General features: G+C 50.7%; 1 protein-coding gene across 1 annotated transcript; it reads left to right on the top strand.

Annotated features, from left to right (window-relative positions):
• The first annotated feature begins 2,896 nt into the window (after positions 1-2,896).
• On the top strand, positions 2,897-24,484 carry Rbp1 (retinol binding protein 1). Its single transcript, XM_006975153.4, is given in 5 exon segments — positions 2,897-3,070; positions 3,072-3,174; positions 3,603-3,781; positions 22,159-22,260; positions 24,242-24,484. Coding segments are annotated over 5 exon segments (597 nt in total). The 5' UTR covers positions 2,897-2,911; the 3' UTR covers positions 24,296-24,484.
• Positions 24,485-25,166: the final 682 nt, after the last annotated feature.

The raw sequence follows: 25,166 nt of genomic DNA on the forward strand, positions 1-25,166 counted from the left end.
TTAAAACAACTCAAATAGCTATCAAATACTGGAGAGAAATAAAATGTGGCTTATTCATACAATAGTGGGTGAATCTTAAGGACCCAGAGTGGGGCAGAGGCCAGCAATACCTCTCCCCCTTCCTTCACTGCTGTTTCCTCTGGCTCAAGCACAGAGGGTGTGGAACTGCCCTCTGTGTCATACCCTTTATATCTCTTTGTCCTTTGGGCCCCACCATCCTGAAGGAGAACTAAGTAGTCAGTGTGCCCATTTTACAGACGTGGAGACAGAGGTATAAAGAGGCTAATTAACTTACCCAAGATCACTCAGTAGGACAGTGACCTGGACTACATCAAAACAGGTGGTCTGTCCTAAAGCCCACACATGCAGCCTGGCACAGCTGCAAGACTGGTCAGCATCTAGGACTCCCATAGGCCCATATGTTTACGTTCTTGTTTCCCTGTTGGTGGAACTGTTTGGGAAGGATATGTATGGGCGTGGTGTGCAGGAGGCAGGCCTTCAGGTTTCCGTATCCTTCCTTTATCCCCAGTCCACTCACTCTGCTCTGGATTGTGGATATGAGTTTCCAGCAGCTTCCCCAGGACCTCTCCTGCCTGCTGCTGTCATGCTTCCCACCGTGATGGCAATGGACTCCTATCTCTCTGGAACCTTAAGCCCATAATAAACCCTTCCTTCTCTAAGTTGCCTTTATCATGGTTTTACCACAACAATAGAAACCCTCACTCAGTGGTTCTCAACCTTCCGAACCCTTTAATACACTCCATGGTGTGTTGACCCCCAACTATAAAATAATTTTCATTGCTACTTCATAATTGCTATTGTTACGAATCATAATGTAAATATCTGTGTTTTCCGATGGTCTTAGGCGACTCCTGTGAAAGGGTCCTTCGACCCCCGGGTTGAGAACCACTGCCTCACAGGGAACCTCCTGGGGAGTCCAAAGGGGCAGGATTATAGAGCACTAGAAAAAGAGACAGGCAGAGACAGAGTAAACTGACTAACATGCTATGTGCTCAGCAAGCCAGCTCAGCACAAAGGTCAAGAGAGCAGGAGATGGCCAAAGTGGCCAGGGGAAGGAGTGGCCAGATCTGCTGCCTCCCTGAGGAGGAGCAGAGACCTGGAGCAAGACAGCAGGTAGAGAAACATGCCTCTGTCCAGAACACAGGGGACACCCTGAGAACAGCAGCAGAGCAGGACTCACTGGCCCTACTCTGTGCCAAGCACTACCCTGGGGTTTGGCATAAACAATCTCAGGAGACTCATCTCAGGGCACAAAGGGAAGTGGCTGGGTGGGAGGGTGCAAATTGCACCCGGGTGGTGAGGGGGCGAGAGAAGGACTTTAGACTTGTTGGGGGTGGGGATTGCTGAGGAATCATTCATCCTTCATCCTGGTGAGTCAGGATGACAAAGAGGCTGTGTGCTGGGGCTTCCCCTCACTCAGTATCATAGATGATCTGGATAAAGGCAGGACCTATCCCTGCGACTGACCACAGAAGGGACTTCTTACACCTTTGGGTTAGGCAGGGCTGGGACAGGCTGTCTTGGCTGCCCAACCTAGCTGGGCACTGCACTAACTGGGGAGGGGACACAGGGCCAGGATCTGGATAATGACCGACAGCCTGAGCCACCCAGAGCCCAACAAAGGGCAGATGGAGACCAGGGCTCTGATGGGAATACAGCTGTGGCCCTCAACCCAGATGATTCTCCCAACCCCAGAACTTGACAACTAGCGGCATCTTTGTGGAACTTTAGGGAGTCGGGACCAGGAGTGTTACTGAAAATCCGTCAAGATACAGGACAGCTCGCAACCACCCATTTCAATAGTGCTTAGGATGAGAATCCCTGGTGTATAGCAAGAGCCAGAAGAGCTAAAAATCCCAACCTTTCTCCCAGAGGACACTTCCCCCACCCTGAGGGATAGTGCCCTTTAGTCATTTAGCACGGGATTGGGGGGGGGGTGTTGGGGGAGGTGTGGTTCTGTAGCTGGAAGAAGAAGAAAGCATACCACAGCTCATTCCACAGCCTCCTAGGCTCTGATCTGTGCTAAAAACAAATTTTTTAAAGAAACATTTAGTCTTTAGCAGGTCAAAAAGTCAGCCACTGTGAATATGCCGTCTCTTTGTAGCACACAGGTGGCAGGTGAGAGGTGGTAAGGTCTTCACTGCTACTGTTCACTGTTCACTGCTTCACTTCACTGCCAATGGCAGCAAGGATCAGAAGCCACAGAACACGCCCACCCCCATCCCCACCCCCACCCCCAACCCTGACACAGGCAATCAGGAGCTGAGCTGGGTAAGTAATGGAAGCCTACAAAACAATGGGAATTCATTCTAGGCACCGATATGGAAAAGGTCCCAGAATATATTAAGTGTAAAAGGCCAAGCGCAGAATCAAAGGGAGGGCTGTGTCGTCCTTCTGAGGAAGGAGCGGAAAACACAATACCCCGCAGAAGAATGAAGGTTCACATCTGCAAGAAGCCTGGGGTCTCTGACCACCGTGCATGGATTCACCTGGAGGGCGTTCTTGTCCAATGCACCTTTAATACCACCAACTTTGCTTTGTTTTCTGGGAGAGCTGTGGGCAGTTGCTCCGCACTTCATCCCAGAGTTAAACAGACTAGCTTTTCGAACTGGCCAGGCCACTGGCATGGAGCTTTAGACAAATGGCCTCTTCCTTAATGGTAAACCCGGAGGAGACCTGTCCTCAACATTCAAGAGGCCTGTGGGTGAGAGAGTTCCTGGCGTTTGAAGAACTCCCAGCGGGTACCGTGAGAATTCCAGGCGTTTGAAGGACTCCCAGGAGGGGACACAGAGACAAACCTAGCCCCGCACCTTTCTCGCCCCCGACCCGCCTCAGTCCCCGCCCCTGTCCCCGCCCCCGCCCTCGCACACTGGGAGGAGGGACGGCTACAATGGATCCTCCTGCGGGCTTTGTGCACGCTCGGAATCCAGCTGTCGCTGGCCAGCGGAGCCCCGTGTCCCCCGAGGGCGCCCATTTCCGGGCCTCCCATCACTCGGAGAGCATTGGCAGCCAGCGTCCAGGCCGAACCCACAGCCGCTCCCGCCTTCTCGGTGTCCGACCACCCCTAGTCTGTCCCCAAAATGCCTGTGGACTTCAACGGGTACTGGAAGATGCTGAGCAACGAAAATTTCGAGGAGTACCTGCGCGCGCTGGGTAAGCGCGGCTCGAGGTGCGCAACCCCGGGCTCCCTGCAGACCCCGCCATCCCGAGCCCAGAGTTCAGCCGCCGGCTTCCAACAAGAGGGCCTGAGTTGTTAGGGTTAGTTGGTGGCAAGAGTCTGCTAGCTGTCCCTCATGATAGATAATTCAATTAGTAGAGCTGGGCTAGCTTTGCTAGTTTTTGTTTGTAAAGGGCGAGCAAAGGGGCAAAAACTCACAAACAAACAAAAAACTTTATTTTCAAAAGAAAAAAAAAAAAAGGAGGGGAAAGGCACAGACGGCCCTCAGAGGCTGCGCGAAGTGAGCGAGGAATCTCAACCTTGTTCCTCCGTGCGATCGCTCCCGAAGCCCTCCACCTGGGGAACCCTTCCTTCTCTTCTCTGTTTTTGCTGTTGTTGTTTGACAACCCTGCCTCCCTTGCAGATGTCAACGTGGCCTTGCGCAAAATCGCCAACTTGCTGAAGCCAGACAAAGAAATCGTACAGGACGGCGACCACATGATCATCCGCACGCTGAGCACTTTTCGGAACTACATTATGGACTTCCAAGTTGGGAAGGAGTTTGAGGAGGACCTGACCGGCATTGACGACCGCAAGTGCATGGTGAGGCCCCCGTGAGCCCTTTGGTGTCTTCTGCCCTGGGGTTGGTTCTCTGTCCTAGGGCTGGGCTAGCTCATCTGGAGGGAGCAAAAATGCTGTGTTGGCAAGGACTGCGGATCTTCCCTCCCAGCCCCAGAGCCCCTGGGTAGGCAAAACCCACTCTGCAAGCGTTGGTGGCTGAACAAAACCGTTTGGGCGACCGTGAAGGCTCCAGATCGGTGTCTCCTCCACGGTGTTCAGGCTCTCTACCAGGCGCTCAGACACACGTGGCCTCACCGTGGCTCACCTTAACGGTGAGGAGATAGGAGCGCATCCATTTTACAGATAGAACTGGTTTAGTGAATCGGGTAGAGAAGTGGGGAGGGGGCCTGGAATTCCAAACAAGGCCGTGAATTATTCGGTGGGGAACAGGAAGAAAGGAGGAGAGAACACAGGGGGCCCTCTGAAGTTCAATTTCCTGTCTAGTGTGAAGTCTCTGTAGGGGGCTGGAGGTCTCCTGGCCTGCCGCTCTTGCTGCAAAGCTGGGATTTGGCCCTGGCCCAGCCTGATACCCACTGAGCCCTGAACTTCCTTTCAACTTTCACCCAGCTCCTAAACCTATAGGTCAGTGCCCAGCGTCCAGGGCCACGAGTGGGAAACTACTGACCCTCAGACCCCAATTAGCAATGTCCCAGACTCCGGAAGGTCAGCTTCAAGCCTCCATCCGCATGTTGGGGGTTTCTGGGAGGCCAGGATGCTCCCAGGGTCTCTTGCATGGTCTTGGGTCCAGACTCCCTTGTTCTTGCTCCCAGGAGCTGCCTTGCTTTGTAAGGAGGAGGAGCTTGCTACCCTCCCCTCACTCATCAACAGCATTTATGGCTGTCGCTGTGTGCCCTGCACGCTGTCACCACAGCTCGGTGAAGGGCCATTGGGAACTCCGTACTAAGCCAGTGACTGAGGAGCAGAAATTGCAAGAGTGGGGATTTGAACCCGCTTATCTGAAGGCCACACCCCACCCTACACTCTGCCAGGCTCCTCTGTGGACAGACAGACATTTCAGAAACAGCCTAGCTAAGTTCTCGAGGACTATGACTGAAGAGGGTTAAGAAGTCCCAGAAGGACTACTCAGCCTTACCTGCTTTATTCTCTGAGAAGCCACAGGACCAATACCTGAAGGGTGGGAAGAGAGTAGGCAGTGAGCAGTGTACTTGGAGACACCTTGGGAGCGGGGAAACTGCTGTTGTAGGACAATGCCACACTCTAAAGCCACGGTCCTCAACCAGTGGGTCATGACCCCTGTTGTCACATATTTGATATCCTGAGTGTCGGATATATACATTAGGATTTGTAACAGTAGCAAAATTGCAGTTATGAAGTAGCAATGAAAATAATTTTATGGTCAGGCGGTCACCACAACATGAGGGTCGCAGCATTAGGAAGGTTGAGAACCACTAAAATCGCCAGGCACCAGACACTTACAGTCAGAAAGGACACCTTCAGACGGGGTCTGCCCTCTTTCCATTGCCCAAGACGAACTCTTCCCGGCCACTACATGGGACTCCACTCCATAATTCAGTTCCCTCTTAGACACATCAGATGTGTCTTTATTTGGAGTCATTACGGTTCTGAATGTGCTGGCTTGTACTTGGTTGATGATTGTTACTGATCACCTAGTAATACTAGTGAGTATTCACTAGTTGTCTACTGTGTGCTCGGTGGTGTCATAGCGTACATTAATTCACCGACTCTTCACCAACTTTATGCACAGGGTTTCTTCCTGGGCTAACCTTGGGGTGGGAGTTCCCTGCAAGAGAGAGGGAAGATCTGAATGAGCAATCTGCCTCCCTTGAATGAGGTCAGGACATCATGCACACACACACACAGCAAAGCACAGTCCTTGACATCCAGGAACACACAATCTTTGTGTAAGACAGACACTCAGAGGTCCTAACAGCCAGTGTGTGTGTGCCATGAAGACAAAGGGAGGCAAGGTGAGCCCTGGGGCAGGCTGGAGGATCCCGAGGTTCTGGAGGGGGTCCCTTCGGCACTAGTGGGAAAGGAATGGGAGGTAGGGGAGCACTTAGAACACAAAGGAAGGAGCAATGGCCACCTTTTCTTAGACCTTTCTGGTACGTGAACCAGCGAGGGATCCTAGCGGCAGGTGTAGCTGGGTGATGATGCTGAGTGATGATGCTGGGTGATGATGCTGGGTGATGATGCTGGGTGATGCTGGGCTGAGGTTTCTGTTATCGTCACTGCTGCAAGATTTATTGGCATCACTCTCTGGGAAGTGGGATTGTTGTCAAAGTTGGGGTCACAGTCTGTATCCCACAAAGCCAGGTTCAGCTGCCTGTCCTGAATAAGCCAATTTAAAAAGACAAATTTAATACTAAAGAGCAGAAAAAAGAAATTTGAAGTGGCCACACTGGGGAAAAGGACATGAGGTCCAGTGACCTATCTCCCCCAAGTCCACCCTGGGGTCCTGAAGTGAAATTAAGGCTTAAATAGAGGGCCAGAGACATGCATGTCAAGTAGTCCTGTCAAGGTGTGTTCCTGCTCACCCCTGACCCTCACTGTCTCTCCTGTAAGGTGGTATAACAACCTAACAACCGGCTAATCTAGTCCCTCTTTGACTCTGGCTGGCCAGGCCTTTAGGATTGCTTGCCCCCCCCTTTTTTGGGGGGGCAGAATGAAATTTCAGAGGGAATTCCAGTTTCTTGGTGTCCATTGTTCCAATAGTCTGACAGGCAAAAAAGGGACACAAATGTCTTTTAAAAATGTCTTTATTCCCCACCCCCAACATACAAGATAGTCAAGGGACAGATCTAGCCCTCTGCTCTGCTGGAGTGGTCCTTGGGCCCCTTGAAGTGCAAGGAAGCCCTTCCTTGGGAACTGCTCCCTGGGTAGTATGGAGGTGTAGACCCCAGTGAAGAGGTAAAGAACAAGACTGGGATAGGTGTGAGATAACAATCAGAACAGCTTCAGGAGGCCTCGGGGAGACAGCCAAATGCCGAGGCCACCTTGCCCAGTGTCTCTTCTTCAAGATTCCCAAGTGTTGATACTGCCACCAAGCATCATGGCATCTGAGAAACCCCCAGCCTCTGAGGTGCGTGTTTGCAGTAGGGTACCAGAGTCTCATGCCGAACTTAGATCATTCATTCGTGGGTTCTGTACAGTCGTCTCTTTGGGTACTGCGAGCATCTCGTGTCACTTCCTCTCTATTTACACCCACTGCCTCAGTGAGGACTGCTGCCGTCCTGGAGTGCAGTGTAGGAGGGGATGAATTGTGGGAGTGGGACCCAGGAAGGCTGGGGGAGGGGTACAAGTCCCGCTGCAGTGTAATCAGGACAGAGACACGCCCCTTCTGGGTCTGGGAGGTCAGAGACAGTTCTCACTCCCAATAAGTCTGAGCTGGGGCGGGTAGGATAGACAGGAAGTAGCTGTGGCCAGCCAAACAGGAAAGGAATGAAAGCAAGGCCAAGGGCAAGAAGAGTGTCTGGCAAATAAATACTGGTTCAGACCTGAGTCTTACTGGGTTCTGGGCTCAGCCTGGGGAAAGGGATAGCTGGCTTCCTGGGTGCCCAGGGCGGTGGAGGAGGGAGATGCTTCCGTGGGCCATGGCAGACTCACACATGGTAAAAGCACAGAGGACTGAGAGGCCCAAAGCTGGGGTTCAGGGAGCTATGGTTAGGGAAGGCCCCAGGAGGAGCCACCTGAGCAGGGTCCTGAAGGACAAGGTGGCAAGAAGGAAGGAGCAGAGCAGACATACACCGTGAGTCCGGCGCTTAGGAAAGGCCTGGGTGAAAGGAGGCTGCCCATGAGAGAGACCCGGTACTCCGCAAGAGCTTGTATGTGGCTGGGGTGCAAAACGTGACAGAGGGACAAGGGGTGATGACCTAAGAGAGGACCTAAACAGGACCTGACAAGTCAGCAGGGTGTTCTCACCGAGCAAGGCGGGGCCAGGCCAGCATTCCTCTGCCAAGGGCCAGAAGGCTGCTGGCGCAATGTCTCTGTTTCTTCCTCTTCCACGGGAATCTTATCTGTATTCAGAGCCCAGCCAGAAGATGGAATCCAGCCTGCAGATGTATTTTGTTTGGCCTGCGCAGTGTTTGAGCCAGTTGCCAATGAGGGCCAAGGAGTCTAAGATTTCATAGGGAGAAGAAAAAAATCCTGTGTCTGACTGTTCTTACGAAACATCGAGAGCTGAAAACACCCGTCTCTCTCTCTCTCTCTCTCTCTCTCTCTCTCTCTCTCTCTCTCTCTCTCTCTCTCTCTCTCTCTCCCTCTCCACTGTGTAGGTCTCTCGGACACTCCAGTGCTCCCTTACGTGAGCAGTTTGCCACCATCCTCACCCACCCTGGTACCCGAGGATCAACAACAGCCACTTGTCTTGTTTACTCTCTAACTCCTGCTTTGGAGTAAGGCAGCGTCTCCCTACGTGTGCCTGTATAAAAAGCACCAATGAGGTGCAAAGGACCATGGGCCCCTGGCTGTAGTCGGCCTCCCCTGCCATCCCGGACATGCTCTAGAAACATATGAGCTGTCTGTGTGACCCTGAATCTCCTAGCCCACCATTTCCAGTCTGTGTGACCCTGAAGCTCTTAGCCCACCATTTCCAGTCTGTGTGACCCTGAAGCTCCTAGCCCACCATTTCCAGTCTGGTCAGTAGAGATCCTTCAGGACTACAGGGCAAGCAAAGGCCTCCGTTCTGGTAAAGGCTTAGTAGAAAGGCTGGTTTGAACCCAACAGACACAAGGGATTTCCCCACTGCCCGTGGTCTCCTTTGTCCACACTGTACACTATCAGACAAGGCACCAACCAGGAGTATCAGATGCAATCGACCTACAGGGATTTCTCAGGGTGGGGCTCAGACAGGTAGGTGCTCTGCAGCTTCAGATAGGAGTCTCCCACATCTGCTCAGGACAGTCCCTAGAATCATTCAGTTCTTTGTCCTCAGCTGCCCTCCAAAGTGAGTGGATCCTGTGGGACGAAACTGAGCATCAGCTAGGAACCAGCAGTGAGCCTGGCTCTGTATGCTGGTGGCAGAAGGGCCATTTGTCATCCCACAGTGGACACCAGGTCAGGGTTTCCCTGGAAGAGGCCGCTTTGTTCGCTCGGGTCTGGCGCTGCCTCCCTCGGCCTTGGCCTCGCCTTCCCATCTAGCTTTGAACTCAGGATGACCCCTCCACAGGACCTGCCTTCCCCTCCCAGCACTTGGCCCACAGCCGCTTTCTTTGTTTTTATTATAAAAGGGAAGGGGAAAAATCCCAATAGCAGCGGAAGAGAACAAAAAGAAAAGCAAGGGGCCCCTTCCTCCACTCAGCCATATCCTACCTCTCAAAGCCTATTACTGCTACAGTTTCCAGTGGGTCTCTGGGCAAGCCTTGCCTGTGTGTCTATCTACCAGATGGCCAACTGGCCAAAATAGCTACCTACGGCTAGAAAGAAGAGAGGGAAGAGAAGAAAAGGGAAGGGGAGGGGAGGGGGGAAGTAGAAGGGACGGAAAGGAGAGAAGAAAGGGGGAGAAGAGAGAGATGGGAAAATTCTGTTTTCCTGCATATAGATTTTTTATATATTTTTTAGGCATCTCTCCTTATGTGCACTTTCAGATTTTTGAAATATCTCTCTCTCTCTCTCTCTCTCTCTCTCTCTCTCTCTCTCTCTCTCTCTCTCTCTCTCCTTTGCTCCCCTCCATAACTTTCTTGCAAATGCCCGTTTATCCGTTCATCCAGCCAGGCATCTAATTATGTATGGCGACACATGAAATCCATCAAGCCCCTGTTAGCACTCCGGTTTAAACTCTTGCCAGCTTCCTGATCCTGTTCTTGACCCATTAGAGAGATCTTTGGGTTCTTACATTAACAAATATCTTGCCAGTGGTGAAATTAACGCCTCAGGCTGCAGAGCTCAGATGCTGTTGGATTTGGGAACCTTTTGAGAGCCTCCCCTGACCAGATCAGGCCCCTGCATTCAGCTGGGTCTTTTCCAAGTCTTCAACACAGGATCTCTTTCATGTCCTAGCTAAAGTTCTCCGACCTTTGAAATCGGTGTCAGCAGTGTGCTTTTGAGGATTACAAAAAGAAGAAACAAAGCAACCAAACAAAATTTACAAAGTAGCTTTCAGGACTCGCACTGGTTGGGTTTTTCAAGGCAGGAGTGGGGGAACGTAACACGCAGTAAATCCTCGCTGCGCCTGCACCAAGCCCTCTCCCCACTTTTTTCTGTCCGCCTTCCCAGCAAATGCTCTTCAGTAGGGATCGTTTTACCCATGTGGTAGATGAAAATCTGGGGCTCAGACAGAGAACGTGTTTTTGAAGATCTCTGCCCCAATGTCTGTAAGGTGAGCGGTGAGCATCCCAAGGGTCAGAGGGCCTGGGACGAGTGGGAAGAGCCCACGGCACTGTTGCACATCTGCCTGCAGCCTGACAGCAGCTGATCAGACACCCTGCTCCTGCTGCCACATCTGCAAAGAGGGCATCCTGATTGCTGCTGTGCCTGGCTCCCCGGGGTCAGTCCTGAGGACCACAGAGATAGTACACATTGCCTTTGCTGTGCTACCATACTGTGTGCCGAATACCAGCTTCCCTGCTGACCCCTGGACATGAGGAGCATGGCACATTCATCTAAGTGGGCCAGTTGTTTGTTGAATAAGTTACAGCTGTTTGATTTTTCTGGCCATCATTGATCCTTTATCTCTCCTTCCAGAAAGGCAACTCTTTTTACTGGTGGGAATTCTCTACTCTCTTTCTGGGTCCTGGTGGGCCCACACACTCAGCACATCCCCTCTCCTGGGATGAGTATGACCATCACACCCTTTCCTAGGACTTAATCTGAGGACTGGTGGGAGAGAGATAAAGAAGCTGATATGACATATGAGCTTGAGACTCTGTGGCCAGTGCCGACACCCATCTTCCCACTTTCCACAGCTACATGGAGAAATCCAAATGAAGGGAAAAACAAGACAAGGTCAGGGACACAGACATTCGGGGGAGAGAGAGAAGAGGTGGGGGGGGAGGGGAGAGAAAGCTTGGAGTGTTATGGGAGTTCTCAACATTAATACAGTTTCCCATATAGTTAAGCTAACGGTACATCTTTCTTCTTAAGCCCTGTGAACTGGTTTTCTATCTTGTGTCTAGATAAGTCCCTAAGACATTCAGACTCCAGAGCTCCTGAACTAACCATCCAAATCATTAGAACAGTAGTTTCTACACACTTGAGCCTATCTTACCCTGAAGGTTCTCACTCAGAGCTCATGCTTGTTTTTCCAACATGTCTCCAGATGTTGCTGTTGGTGGTTCAGCTGTCCAGGTCCAGATTCTTATGGCATTCTCATTAAAATTCAGAGTAAGAATTTTGTTGCTTCCATTAAAACTGCTCATTTTGAGGGGGATGAATGAGTGACGAGAGGTACAGCTCTGTACCACTGGGGGACAAGGTCAGGGACTGCCTGTGGACACCGGTCTTACAACAACCCATGATAGTTAAGGGTCCCAGTGATGCAACTGCATGTGCAGATGAGCCGGGAAGATGAGTGTGTGCTGGGAAGAATGATAGAGTGTTTAGGAAGTTAGGCTGGGCATTTGAATCCTGCTTCTCTACCTTCCAGCTGTTTCCCTGGAGAGATGAGTCCCCATGTCCTAATCTTCAAAGAGGAACTAGAAACTGTACCCTCCTGTGGCATGTGAGAATTATATGTGGTGATAAATTATATATATTTTTTATTGCAGAGTAGTAAACTATCTTGAAAACTAGTGCCTTAAAAATAAGTCATTTATTTCATTCACAAATATGCAATTGAGCGAAGTTCAGAGAGGACGGCTTGTCCCAGCTGAGAGCTCCAGGATTCTCTCTCCAGATGGCTCTCTTATACTTACTTGCCATGGCAGCAAGGTTTCAAGAATGAGAGTCTCATGAGAGGAAGGCAGATGGTGTATGACGTTTTTTGTGAGCTCTGAAGGCACTGTATTAGTCAGCTTTCTGTTGCTGTAACAAAAATACCTGAGCTAATTTACATAAAAGGAGGCAGGGTTTACTTTGGCTTGCAGCCTTGCAAGTTTTAATTGATGATTAGTTGGTGCTATTCCTTGTGGGCCCTTGTCAAGGTGGAAGGTTGTGGAGGAAGCTCTTTACAGGGGATGGCTGTTCACAGACACACAGTGAGCTTCCTCCATTGACCTACCATTCCCTAATGGCCAGAATGAAGGCAGGGTCCCAATATCCCCTTCAAGAGTATACCCTCCTATCACCAGAAGGCTTCCAAACAGGCCTCGACTCTTAAAAGTTGCAATATCTCCCAGCAGGGACACAGGCTAAGAGCCAAACCTTGAATACATGGGGCTCAGGGACACCTATCCAAACTGTAACATCTCCTGGCAACTCTCCTATATTCTGTTGGTGGAGGTAGTCAGAAAGGCTCACCCATCCTCTGTAGGAGAGGATCCAGGCTCCACATCTGAACAAGCAGGGTGTGGCGGGGCTCTAAACAAACACGGACTGAGGCTTTAGGAGAGCTGGCAGTACTATCGGCTTGACAAACTGTCACCAGGGCCTCTGGCACCCTGTGACTGCCCAGTGGGTCTGGAGCTTGTTTCTTTGCCTAAGCTTTGAAGGTCTATCCAGATGGGGCTGTTTCATTTCTGACTAATGTGAGTGGGTTTCTGACTCTGTGGGGGTGGGAGAGGAGCCGCAGCAGGTGTGCCTGAGCCTGTCCTTTGTAGTTAGGGTGGGGCTTTCTCACCTCCAGGGCCCAGCTCTGGAGACCATCATGTGGGCTAGAAAGGAACAGTCAGCCCTCTGGAGAAAACCATGTGTTGAGAAGTCTAGCCATCAGCCCAATGCTCTCTGAATAGACCTCCTGCTGGAGTCCCCACAGGGGGACCCACGGAGTTTGTGCCTTTCTTTTGACGGTCACTTCTGTGACCATTTGTCCTCTAGAAGTCAACCTTTGTCCTTTCTCTGTGGTCTCAGGAGTTCAGCGGGGGTTTTGACTTGGAGTTGATTGGAAACATTGCTGAGAACAAGGGTTGTGTCCAATCCACCAGTCCCCGCTCTGGGAATCCTGTTGGTTGCATCAGTCACTTGTTGGTCTAGAACCCTGCCACACCTCTGTGTTGTGTAAATTAAATGGTATTAGAGTGCTTAGTGAGAGTGTACACACACACACACACACACACACACACAAAACCCCTGCTAGCTCACCCAGATACCTGTTCTGCTGACCAAAGCCTTCATGAAAGTGCATTTATATGCCGGCCGGTAGTGGCGCACGCCTTTAATCCCAGCACTCGGGAGGCAGAGCCAGGCGGATCTCTGTGAGTTCAAGGCCAGCCTGGGCTACCAAGTGAGTCCCAGGAAAGACACAAAGCTACACAGAGAAACCCTGTCTCAAAAAAAAAAAAAAAAAAAAAAACGAAAGTGCATTTATAATGTTGCCGGTTGTGACTTCTCTTGGGGTTTCCTTTGATAGGCAGACAGCCCAAGATGACAGCTTCAGTACAAGGAGGGCATTGCATCTTTCCTTCCCTGTACCCTACCAGCTCTCCTTCTCCTTTTCTGATTTGGGAGTACAAGGACAACACAGAGGTCTTCTGGGGAAGAACTGTAAACCAGGTAGATGTACACGTAGGGATGGCAGGAAACACAGGCCCCCACCACCATCTTTCCCACCTCACAGTGAAACTGGTCCTACGTGCAGCCAGTGGGGGAAAAAAAATCTGTCTGACAATGGGCCGTGAGTCAGAAAATCATCTTACTCCTGACTCAGACAGCCCCCGCACGGCTCGTATTCCAGGAAAGCTGTTTTTCCCCTTAAGTTTGCACAAAGGTGTCTCTGTGTGTGCAGGTTTCTTAGTAAAAATCCCCAACAGCGCCCATAAACTCAACCCTGAGAGCTGCTGGGCCCTTGTGTCTGTTGAGCTCTCCAGGGGTCCATGGAGAGCAGGCTCTGGCCTCTACTTTACACACTGGGGTGGGGGTGGGGGGTGGGGGCGGTTTTCCAGGATCACACACGCTTCTTGTCTGTTGCCTGGGGCTTCAACTTTGATATCTGTAACTTCTGATTTTGTGTGGTTCAGAGAACAAGCTGTCTCCTGCTGGCTTCCTAAATACCGAGTCGTCGCGGGTCTCCAGGACAACTGACTTTTTAATTCCAGAGACCACTACTACACAGCCATATCAACCATTGCCTCGAAGATAAAAGTGTTTATAGGCAATTTGTTGACCAGTTCCAAGGACTCTGTTTTGTAATATCCATCTGCCACCCCCCCCACACACACACCTTCTGTCTGCAATAACAACAATAATACCAATTAACACCTCTTGAGCTTGTTGTGTGCCAAATGCAGCCCTTCCTGTGGACGGTCTCACTTCATTACTGCTCTGCTTCCACAGCCATCCCCTTTTCCCATCCTCAACACTCCAGCGCATCCTTCACATCTTCAAGAGGGAGCCTGATCACACACTGCTTCCCAGCTTGACACCGCCTGGAGCTCCTCAGAGCTGACCACCCTATGACCTTAGGAGACAGCCACTCGCCACTTCAGACCCACCCCCCAGCGCACACCTTTTATTTCTGGCCCCATCCTGCGTGGGGTGTGCCTCCCTTCGCTCTCTCCGTCACTCCTCTGGGGTGATCTCTTTCGCCTCCCTTTGGAAGCATAGTGACCGGTTGGTGGAGAGCTAGCCCAGACTTACCTGCTCTGTCCTTTCTAGTTAGGAGAGTCCAGACAGCAGAGACCCTTACTTGTGTGTCTCGTGCCCTGGCACGAGGGGTCGCAGTGGATTTGTTCAATGAGTGTTAAGTGAAAACAGCAGAACAATGTAAAAGGTTACCATTGGCCGGATCTCTCTCTCTCTCTCTCTCTCTCTCTCTCTCTCTCTCTCTCTCTCTCTCTCTCTCTCTCTTTCTCTCTCTCTCTTTCTCTCTCTCTCTCTCTGCCTATGAAGAAGGTGCCAGTATAAATAGGTACCCAGTGGACTTGGATCCAGGCAGTGTGACTCCAGGTGGTTAGCAAAGAGATGCGTGACTATTAATAATCTTAGGGGCCAGAGCTCTGGGTTGATCTGTCTTTGAGCTTTGGGGTCTAACCTGAAGTGTCCCTTCATGAAGCAGTGCTGCGGGATGGACTCATCAGTGGCTGGAGAGAGAGGCCCCTTTTGAAATCTGTTCTTCCCAACCATGGAGGCCAAGGGGCTGGCTAAGAAGCCCAAATTCCAGGGAGGCAATTATCCCTTATCTTCCTGGACACGGTTTTTCATTCATGCCCCATTCTGTCTGAGGAGTCTAGAAGTCAGTCATGACCTGTCAACTCTGACGCCTGACCTCCTTTGAAATCTTACCTCTGTGTGAACTGTTGCCCTGGGGAAAATTATTTCCCCCTCTCTGAGCCTCTACTAATCTGTGAAGTAGGGGTAATTAGAAAGTCAGGGATAATTGCTTCTCGGTGAAAGTTAAGTGGTGAATGAATGCCGTATGAGAAAAATCTTTAGGGCAGCTGCTCCATCGGGATGGGCTGTTAGAGTTCATCCTCTCACCCTGTGCACGGTTACCTCAGGAGATAAATTCAGGGTCAGGCACATGTATGAAGGGACACCTGGCCATCCGGGGGAGATGTAACAGGGTTGGGAGGAGTGGAGGGTTTAAAAACGGCACGCGCTTTACCACAGGCCACTCCATACCACAGGCCAGGCTGGGTGAGACCAGGCAACGGGCCAGGTTGCTGCTGACCCGACAGTTTGTGGCCTGCATGGGAACAGCCGCGTTTGAGCTGATGCTGTGACCCCTGGCAGAGTTATCACCCATTGGCAATGAGGAAATGGAGGCTGCAGAAGCGGAACGGCTCAGGGTCACCTCACCAGAAAGAAGTAGGGATGGCACAACCACATTCCCACGGCTGTAGCCGACTCCCCTGCAGCCTGCTGGATGGAGATCCCTGGTAGAAATGGCCCCGTGGGAATGAGGACAGGCTGTGGGCTCAGAGTCTGATTGGAGGAGATTAGAACTATGACCCTTGCTCTGGGTCCCTGAATAGTACCCCTCACTTCTTAGGCACCTGAAGCCAGATCACTCCTGTGACTGGCCCATTCTGTGAAGCTCATCTGTGGAGGAACTGGCAGCCACATTGCCTGGGGTGTTTTGTCTTATGGGCAGAGGTTTTTCTGGGACAGTCATTGAAAACTACCAGCATGGCCCTAGAATGGCTTTTGCCAATCATTCAGTCATCCATCCATTCATTCAAAAATTGGTTGTGTGCACTTTTCTGCCACAAAGTGGTGGTTGGCATCCCACATGGTAAGAGGATCCCAGACCTTGGGAACACTCTGAGCTGCCCACGCTTCCCTAGTTACTAAGAACACATCTTATATTCTGGGGGTTCCTTATTTTCTGTTTGCTGGGAAGGATCGCCAGAGGCAAGGGGCTCCTGTGGGAGACAAAAGGCTTCTGTGCCCCTCAGGTGGGTCATCACCTCCTGGACCCCTCTTCCTCCAATCTCCAGCACTCCCCACCATCTTGTGTGAAAGGAGCTGGTATCAGTTTGGCCTGGGAGCAGGGTCTAGAGATGCCAGCACCTGGACTTTCCATAGACCCGCCTTTGGCCAGCTGGAGCCCCAAAGACATGAAGAAGAAGGGGACTGTAAGCCGTTTCAGCAAATTCTGCTTTGGAAGTGCCAGGTTCAGCCTCATATGAAAGAACGGGAGAGTCCACCCCGGAAAGGCTTGCTTAGAGCTTCCTCCATGCAGACCTTCTCTTCTGACCTGCCTACAATTCCTAGGCTGTTCCCTCTGCCTGGTATTCTCTTGTTCCTCATCTTCTCTCTCCTGCTTCTTAGCAGAACCCTGTGGCTCTTTCTCACATCAGTTCTAGGGTCACCCATGGCCACACGTCCTCCAGGCTGACAGTACATCCTCCTGCTTTCAAACCTCCGGCGTGTCCATGGCTGCTGAATGCTGTTCCCTGCAGAGGCCACACGACCTCCTTCTCCTGAAAGGCTCAGCTGAAACCAGGGCGCTGCTGAGCACAAGTCACTGGCATTTCTAAAATGAGGATAGCTGCTTCAAGAGGTCCTGAGATGTCATGGCGATGTGCTTCATAACCTGCTCAGTACTCTGCCTGGTGCTTGTCACGAAGGTGACCGTAGTGGTGGTGGTGGTGATCACGACATGATACTGTCACTTCAACCAGGAAGTCTTCCAGATGCCTACACAGGGTTGGGTGGCAGAGGCCTCCAACATTTTTCTGTCCAGCCTCTCACCCCCTTCCTCAGGACCTTGGCCTCAGTAGAAGCCCAGCACGTTAGTCTAGGCCCTTGCTTAAATGGTTGTGTGTGTGTGGGGGGGGGAGAATAATGTACTAAGATTACTAATCCAGGTTTACTAATCTGAACATATTCCGTTTTGTTTGTTATCATTCCCTGTTAACATCTTCGTGGCAGAACTGAAGACTCATGGTGGAATTGCATTCTCTTGTGCCCACAAAGGTCTTGTTATGGCCATATTCATTCATAGTAGCTGTTTTTAGTGCTCTTTATGTCTCTAATTACTCATTTACATTTTTAAAGCCTTATTAATTTGGTTTTCATCTGCTTTCACAGTGAGTTAGCTCCCCTCTCCCTTAAATGTGCTGTTTTAGGTAATTGCAAGCCCCCTGGGAGTGGACCAGAAAAAGAGAAGCCACTACCTAGCCTTTGCATTTCTCGGCCAGAGAAAACTGAGTGCGCTCAGCCCCAGGGGCAGCAGGCTGGACGTTACAGAAGCTTGAGGTTTTTGTTTTTTTGTTTTTCAGTTCTAAAGCTTGCAGATTAATGAAGCACTGTGGCAAGCTCTCAGGACAGGACCTGGTACTCATGTGTTAGGGCTTAGGGCTTTCCTCCCCCTCCCACGCAACAGCTTATTTAACACTAGCGCCAAAGGCTGTCTTAACAAATCGCCAGGAACAGAAAAGACACTCGGAGAAAAAAGCATGTGTTAAAATCAAACCACAGGAGGAACGGCCAATTTCTATCTTTTAACAATTCACAGAATGTACACAGAAAGTGCCAACTCACTGGCTGGGCTTTGCCTTTTACCCCCAAATCTAGAGAGTGTAGGTGTTGGGGTCAGGGTTGGGTCAGGTCTGGCTCGGGAGTTTGCATACAAAAGTCGCCACAGGCAGAGTGTCTCCTCTTATGACCCGCCTCTGGACCCACAGAGACAAGATTGATCCAGAAGCAGGTCCAGCAAGACAGAACTTGGCAGGGCTGGGTGGACACGCGTGGAGGTATAGAAGTGACCAGTCATCCCTGTCCTTGGAGTGAGTGAGTGGCAGTATATGGGGACTTTAATAATAAATGTCGCAAGTTTCCTGAGAGCCACATTGAGTCTCAGTGTTTATAGGTCATGTCAGGTCACTCACTGTCTGTCACAACCAGTACTAGTCACCTGAAGGGGACAAAGGAGCATAAAGACATCCCTGGGACAGGGTCATTCAGACTTCCTGGCTGCAGTAGCAGCTAAGATTTCTGAGTGGCTGGAAGGTGGATAATGGCTTTTGAAATGACAGTCCCTTGTCAGAGTGGTATAAAATTGTCCTCACTCATCTCTTGGCATACGTCTCTCTCAGGAAGCTGCTGACACAGCCAAAGAGATGTGGATTATTGTTCATTTTTAAGAAAAACTTAGACTGGATTTGCTTATACCAGCCACCCTGGCTCCAGCCCTTTGCGCTTTCCTGTGATGTTGGGTAAGAGCTGCCGAGAAGATGAGTTGCAGTCCCCTGCCTTGTCCTTGGACTTATCTGGCCTTCACTTCTAAGAGGGGGTTCCTGAGTCTAGGGTATCAGTTCATGTCACACACACACCCCAGGCCTTTCCTCTCCTTGAGACTTGAAAAGCATCAGGAGTGTCCTCCTGACTGAAGTCCTATCCCAGTCACGGCCCTTCTCTGACACTGGCACTGGAGGGTAAACAGGTGTGAGTCTGGAGATCCAGTTGGCATGGTCATCAAAAGCTTTAAACATCTATACACGATTCCATAAGACAGTTCCTCCTGAGGACATAAGTTCTGAGGAAATGTGTTGAAAACTGTGTGTACAAGGAAGTCTTATTTATGCTAGTATAGAATTATAAAACACCCAAATGCCCAGGAATAGGTAATCGGTTGAATAATGGTGTGTATGTTCCCTAAAACACCACCAGGGCCTGAGTGCAAGGCGGGCCCCGAGGGGCTCCTTGCTTGGCCAGATGGTCTGCTGTGGCTGTCTTCAAGTTGTGATCACTTTTGAATGAGAATCCCTTATTTTCATTTTACTTTGGTCCTTACAAATTATCTGGCCATTTCCTGGATAGTATATAACAATGAAAAGAATGCTTATGGAGACTATCTATCAAAGTGGAAGTTGTCTCTAATAAATGAAGAAGCGATAAGGCATAAAAGAAAGGCATAAATACTGCAATCCTAATTTTCTGAAAGCACAATTATATAGGTATATTGATAGATAGCTGGACATAAGTACACCAAAATGTTAGGCAGTTATCTCTGAAGAGGCAAGATCACATAGACTCATTTCTGTTTTTTCTTTTCCATTACAGAGGGCATCCGTATGCCCATTGACTAACTGTTCTGGAAAAAGCAAAACTGTAGATCACAGCTGAGATCCAGCCAGTCTGTCTGTCTATGCCTGCATGGGGTCAGGAGCCCTTCACCTGCAGAGTAGGTCTCTGTATAAACACAGATCAGTTGCTGGGGAAACCAAGTGTTCTTAGGAGCTCTTTGAAGCCAAGGACTCATTTCTCCACCCCTCCCTCATCCCAGGCCTGGCATGAGTGACATCCAGTGCGTGGCGTTTTGCCATACTTGGGACATCAGGTAATAGCTTTGACCCATCACGGTCTCACAGGACATGGACTACACTGTATTCTGACCAGGAGATTGGACTTTCTCAATCTTAAGGCTACACATGTGCCCCATTTGAGTGTCTGATTCAAGGAGAGGAGCCACCCACAAGTCTTCCTATGCCCCTCACTCACTGTGAACCCCCTTCAGGAGCTGAGACCAGATTTGTTCCTGTGCAAAGTGGTGCACACCTGACTGCACCTGCCTCCCTTCTGTATGTCTTTGTATCTGTGTTCATGCAAGTGAGTGCAGGTGCACACATGCTAAGACACGCGTGTGGAGGTCAGGGAACAACCTCAGGGGTCGGTTCTCACCATCCACCTTGTTTTATTTAGACACGGTCTCCTGTTCACTGCTGCTAGGCTAGGCTAGTTGGTCCACTGGTTCCAGGCAATTCTCTCCACCTCCCGTCTGCTTCGAGGGGTACCTCGAATTATAGACACTTCAACCAGGAAGTCTTCCAGATGCCTACACAGGGTAGGGATTATAGACATGTGCACTACTGTGCACAGCTTTTAAGTGTGAGCTCTGAGGATCCAAACTTAGGTCACCAGCTTGTGCAGCAGGCACTCTGTCTCCTGAAATGTCTACCCAGCAGTGTGTGTGTGTGTGTGTGTGTGTGTGTGTGTGTACATGCGTGTGCGTGCATGCATACCCATCTACATGTGCAGGAGCGTGTACACATGTGTACATGTGGAGACATGCCTCAGAAGTGCCTTTTACCTTTGTGTTTTCTATTTGTTTGGTTTTGTTTCCCATTAGCCTGTGGTTCACAGGTTAGGCTGGGGTCCCAAGGATCTTCCAATATCTGTCTCCTAGCAATTAGGTATCACACCCTTCAACTTGCGATGGATGGATCCATCTCCCCAGGCTCCTCCTGTGTGTCACATTGCAGGCTCATCTCAACAGCAGGGGGCAGTAGTGATCAGCAAGTCCAAAGATGGGCCTGGTGCCCCTTAAAAGCCAGCAAGGAGAAAGGGAAGATCCTCCAGAATTCTCACTCCACACCCATTGCCCAGATTTCTCCTCTCTCCCTTCTGCATTAGGCTGTTACTGGCAGTCTTGATGCTAAGCTGCGTGTGGCAGAGAACACAGGAAGCTCAGAACATGAGCTCTCTAAAGTCTCTGAGTCAGCGCCCTCATGACCGGGTGGGAATGTGGGGACTCAGAGGAAGTGTTGAACTCACTCAGAGCCACACAGTGAGCAAGAGTGAACAGAGCCCTTCCCACTGCAGGGGGGCGGGGGCAGGACTCATGGTAGGGACCTTCCCTTTTGGCAAGGGTGTATATCCCAAAGGTGGGCATGGTATGTGGGTGAGGTCCTGGGCATGTCTGTTCACTCACTGAGGTCCTATTCTGAGGTCCTATTGCCACCAGGTGCTCATTCATTGGCCATGCCAGGGAGACCAGACTGAGCTTAGGTCCTCTTTTGAGCCTCCTACCCACCCCCGTGTTCCTGGGTGGGTCCCAGCTGCTCCAAGGAACCAGAAACACCTCAGGGATGCCTGTCTCCACATCTCAGCACCTCAAAGGGCACACTGTGCTCTATGAAGATGTGAAGGCTGAAGGGTGGGGTGTGGGGTTGAGGTGTATCAGTAGAGTGCAGCCTGGAGGCTGGTCTCATGCAGGACAGGAGGGCTCCTCACACAGTTCAGGTCTTGAATATTTGTACTTTATAATTTCCCACCTCTGCCTTTATCTCAGGACAGACCACCCAGAACCTTTCTCCTGGGGGCCCATCCTTCCTCCTTGGAGCCCATCCCAGTATCATCCCTGGCTTCCCCTTCCTTAACTTAACTGCGGATCTCTTAAAGTCTCTGACACTAAACATCAATGACATAAGGTCTTTAAAACAAAGCCAAGTAGCAGAATGGAAGGGAGGGACTTCAGAGCCCCACTGACCTATGTCCTGACCACCCAGATGAGCAGAGCGAGTCTCCTAACCTGGGCCATCTACGGGAGGTTCCAGTCCACATGACCAGCTACAAACAGGGAGATTGAGACTTGGCTCAGAGAGGCAGGTGGCTGTCGGCCTTGTAGCTGGCTGTTGATATCTGAGGTCATTCTCCCTTGAGATGGAGGCTCTTTGAGGCCATGGGTGGGGCCTTGTAGGTATTATAAGACCTAGCAAAAGTTGAATAATGATTGAATGGCTGATCTGTCTGGGGATAGACAGGGTTCTCACAGGCAAGATGCAGGGACGAGACCCTGACTGGCACACCCATATACAGCCTGTGCTCGGCCCCGGAAGCCCCTCCTTCCCAATCCCCATTCTCAGCCCTATCTCAATGACATTTTCCCTTCCTAATTGCCCTTTTAAATGGAATTTATGAAGGTTTTCATAAATTTTAAAACTGATCTGCACACTTTAATAAAAGCATGTGGTGGGCAGGGAGTATTAGGGCTGCCAATTTTCTACACTAAAATTGCCAGAGGCGCATCTTGAATTATTGAGGTCAGGAGCCTTCCTCTCCTCCAGTCCCTGGTGGGGCTGCTTCCCCAGAACTGACTACTGTGGTCTTTTGCTTGGCAGACCACAGTGAGCTGGGACGGGGACAAGCTCCAGTGTGTGCAGAAGGGCGAGAAGGAGGGGCGTGGCTGGACCCAGTGGATCGAGGGTGACGAGCTGCACCTGGTAAGTTCCATGGCGGGGACCCAGGCTGTGTCTTCAGAGGTCCTTGTTCCCTGAAGGAGTGAATGAACGTTGGAAAATAACACCTTGGCGAGGCATTGGTTCTATTCTGACGACGCTTCTCCTCTAAGGGTCTGGAAAAGGTGCCCGAGTGACTTGGAAAATCACACGATTTGTTTTCAAGGTCTAGGCTGACGCAAGGTCCTGCCAGAGGGAGCAGGTGGAGAGGCATTTGGTAGTATTAGCAGCTGGCGAGGCCTTTCTGTTCTCTGGAAATGGGAATCAGCTTCCTATCTTGGTGGTGAAGATTTGGAACTCTGAAAGGTGGGACGTCTGGCTTGCACGTCCGCTTGCATGTCCACAAAGCACAGAGCCAACCTTTGCTCGTTGCACATAACATATATGTGCCCTGTGCACAACCAGGCCAGAGCCAAGCTGAATTCACCAGGAGAATGTGATCTCAGCTTAAGCCAGGGGCCAGGTACGGCTCTCCTCAGTCCAGGCCTGTTCTCCACCCTCAGCCTTAGGTCAAAGCCACTTCCACTCTGTCTTCAGCCTGGGAAAAGCAAGCACAGAGGCCTGGGCTCCCTGAGAGCTAACACGGCCCATATCCTCGGAGGGGGGAAGTCTCCTATCACTCCTCCACCCTGCAACTCCCCAAGTACCCTTCTGCAGAAGGAACCTGGTCCAGATGGCCTGGAGCTTAATCCTGGGCCACACTGAGTGCCTCGGGTAGGTCTCCAGCTGTCCTCATTCTCGTCTGATAATGCCATCCTGCTGCACATGAGCTCTGCAGCTGTGAGGATGTGAGCTGTGAGGGGAAGAGGCCAGCTGCATGGGGCCGATGCTGTGGGGTCCATCCCCAACTCGGGCTCTTCCCTGGGCCTCTGTTTGCTTAGCTGCAAAAAGGGCAGACATAAGCTGGGCGGCGATGGCACAGGCCTTTAACCCCAGCACTAGGGAGGCAGAGCCAGGCAGATCTCTGTGAGTTCGAGGCCAGTCTGGTCTACAGAGCAAGATCCAAGACAGATACCAAAATTACATAAAGAAACCCTGTCTCGAAAAACCAAAAAGAAAGAAAGAAAGAAAGAAAGAAAGAAAGAAAGAGAGAGAGAGAGAGAGAGAGAGAGAGAGAGAGAGAGAGAGAGAGAGAGAGAAGAAAGAAAGAAAGAGAAAGAAAGGAAGGAAGGAAGGAAGGAAGGAAGGAAGGAAGGAAGGAAGGAAGGAAGGAAGAAAGAGAAAAAGAAAAAAAAAGGGCAGACATGATCTAGGTGTCCCCTCACTCTTCAGCCCTGCAGCTCTATGCCAAGGCTGCAAATCAGGGTGTGGAAGGTTGTCAGGTGATTTTACTTGGCTCTTAAAAGGCTTCAGGTTTCTTCAGTCAGCACTTACACTTCAGTGAACATCACACAAATAAATATTCAACTTTCCAGTTCACTTCCCAACAACTCAGAAGACACAGAATTTGAGTGCCATGACTACCTGGCCATAGTCTGCAGGAGCTGCCCCTGTGGGTAGATCTTGGGCTATCTTGGTTGCTCTTGGAAGTACCTGGAAGGCCAGCCTCCACCCACGGAGATACTGGCAACTCAGCATCATTTCCAAACTCCAGTAGACGGCCTAGGCTTAAATCCTTGCCTACTCTGAAACAACCTAGCGAACCAGTCCCTTCGAGCCTGGGCACAGACTGTCCCAGGCCTGGGTTCCTAAAGCTCTTTAACTTTTTAAGGGAGCAGGGAGAATGGAGCCATCAAGGGCCCCTACTGGTCAGCTCAGAACCAACCCTTCTCCCAGCCAGCTCTGTCTGTAGGAATCAGAGAGCCTGATCTCTGTGGCTCCCACTTCATCAACTTCCTCGGGAATTAGTTTAGCTCATGGGGAATGATAGTAGCCATCGAATATGTCCCAAGTCTTTGTCCTGAGATGCTCTGAGCCTCAAGGGTAATGTTGCTTCAGCTAATAACAAGTGTCTTTATTACCCTAGGAGATGAGAGCCCAGGGTGTGATCTGCAAGCAAGTATTCAAGAAAGTGCAGTGAGCAGCCCGAGAAGATAACCTTGGTCTTTAGGAACAAGTGGGATGGGCCCGTGGTCAGGAGCCCCCACCCCCCAGCATGGGGCTGGAACACATAGCCACCCAGGCATCTGCCAGCAAACTCTATCTCATCGCCTTGTCTCTTCCTTTTCTTAAGATGAAGCCACCCCCCAATAAAGTCACCTCTGTTTAAGACGTGTGTTTTGGAAAAATTTCACATCGACCTGTGCTTGCTTTTTCTCCAGGGCCTCTGAGGCTGGTTTCTCCTGATGCCTCCCTTGGGTAGAGGGAGAATTGCAAAGCCACGGAGGATTTAGTCCTGAGGGTACAGCTGTGCATCTTTCCCCAGAGGCATGAGCTTAGCTCTGGAGTGTGCCTGGTTTGGTATCTATCATCTGGGTGTTAAATACTTTCTACACCACTCATCCAACCCAAGCCACAGTGTGGGGAAGCCACAGAAGCAGGAGTCACCTTCAGCCTGGGCACTGAGAGCCTTGAGAGGGCTGATCAGCAGAATCTGGCTTCACGGGTGCATCATACACTCAGAGATGTCTCAGTGTTATCTATGAATGAAAGGGAAATGGACAGGATTTTCACCCAAAGCTAGAATGGGGGGAACCCTAATCAAAGGCAGATATGAATTGGATTTGACTTCACCCCAGCCCCTGGCAGACTGATGCCAAGTCATATTTTCTCACTGTTCCACACGAGACATGCAAATCCATCTAGGAAGGGAGAGCAGATTCGCACTCAAGTCTAAGTGATCGCTGCCTTTGCCACCATTGCTGTAAAGAAACCCAGAGAAGGGGCTGGAAAGATAGCTCAGCAGTTAAGAGTGCTTACTGCTCTTGCAGAGGACCCAGGTCATGTCCTCA

Source organism: Peromyscus maniculatus, chromosome 7 (assembly GCF_049852395.1).
Source record: "Peromyscus maniculatus bairdii isolate BWxNUB_F1_BW_parent chromosome 7, HU_Pman_BW_mat_3.1, whole genome shotgun sequence".
Taxonomy (NCBI): Eukaryota; Metazoa; Chordata; class Mammalia; order Rodentia; family Cricetidae; genus Peromyscus; species Peromyscus maniculatus.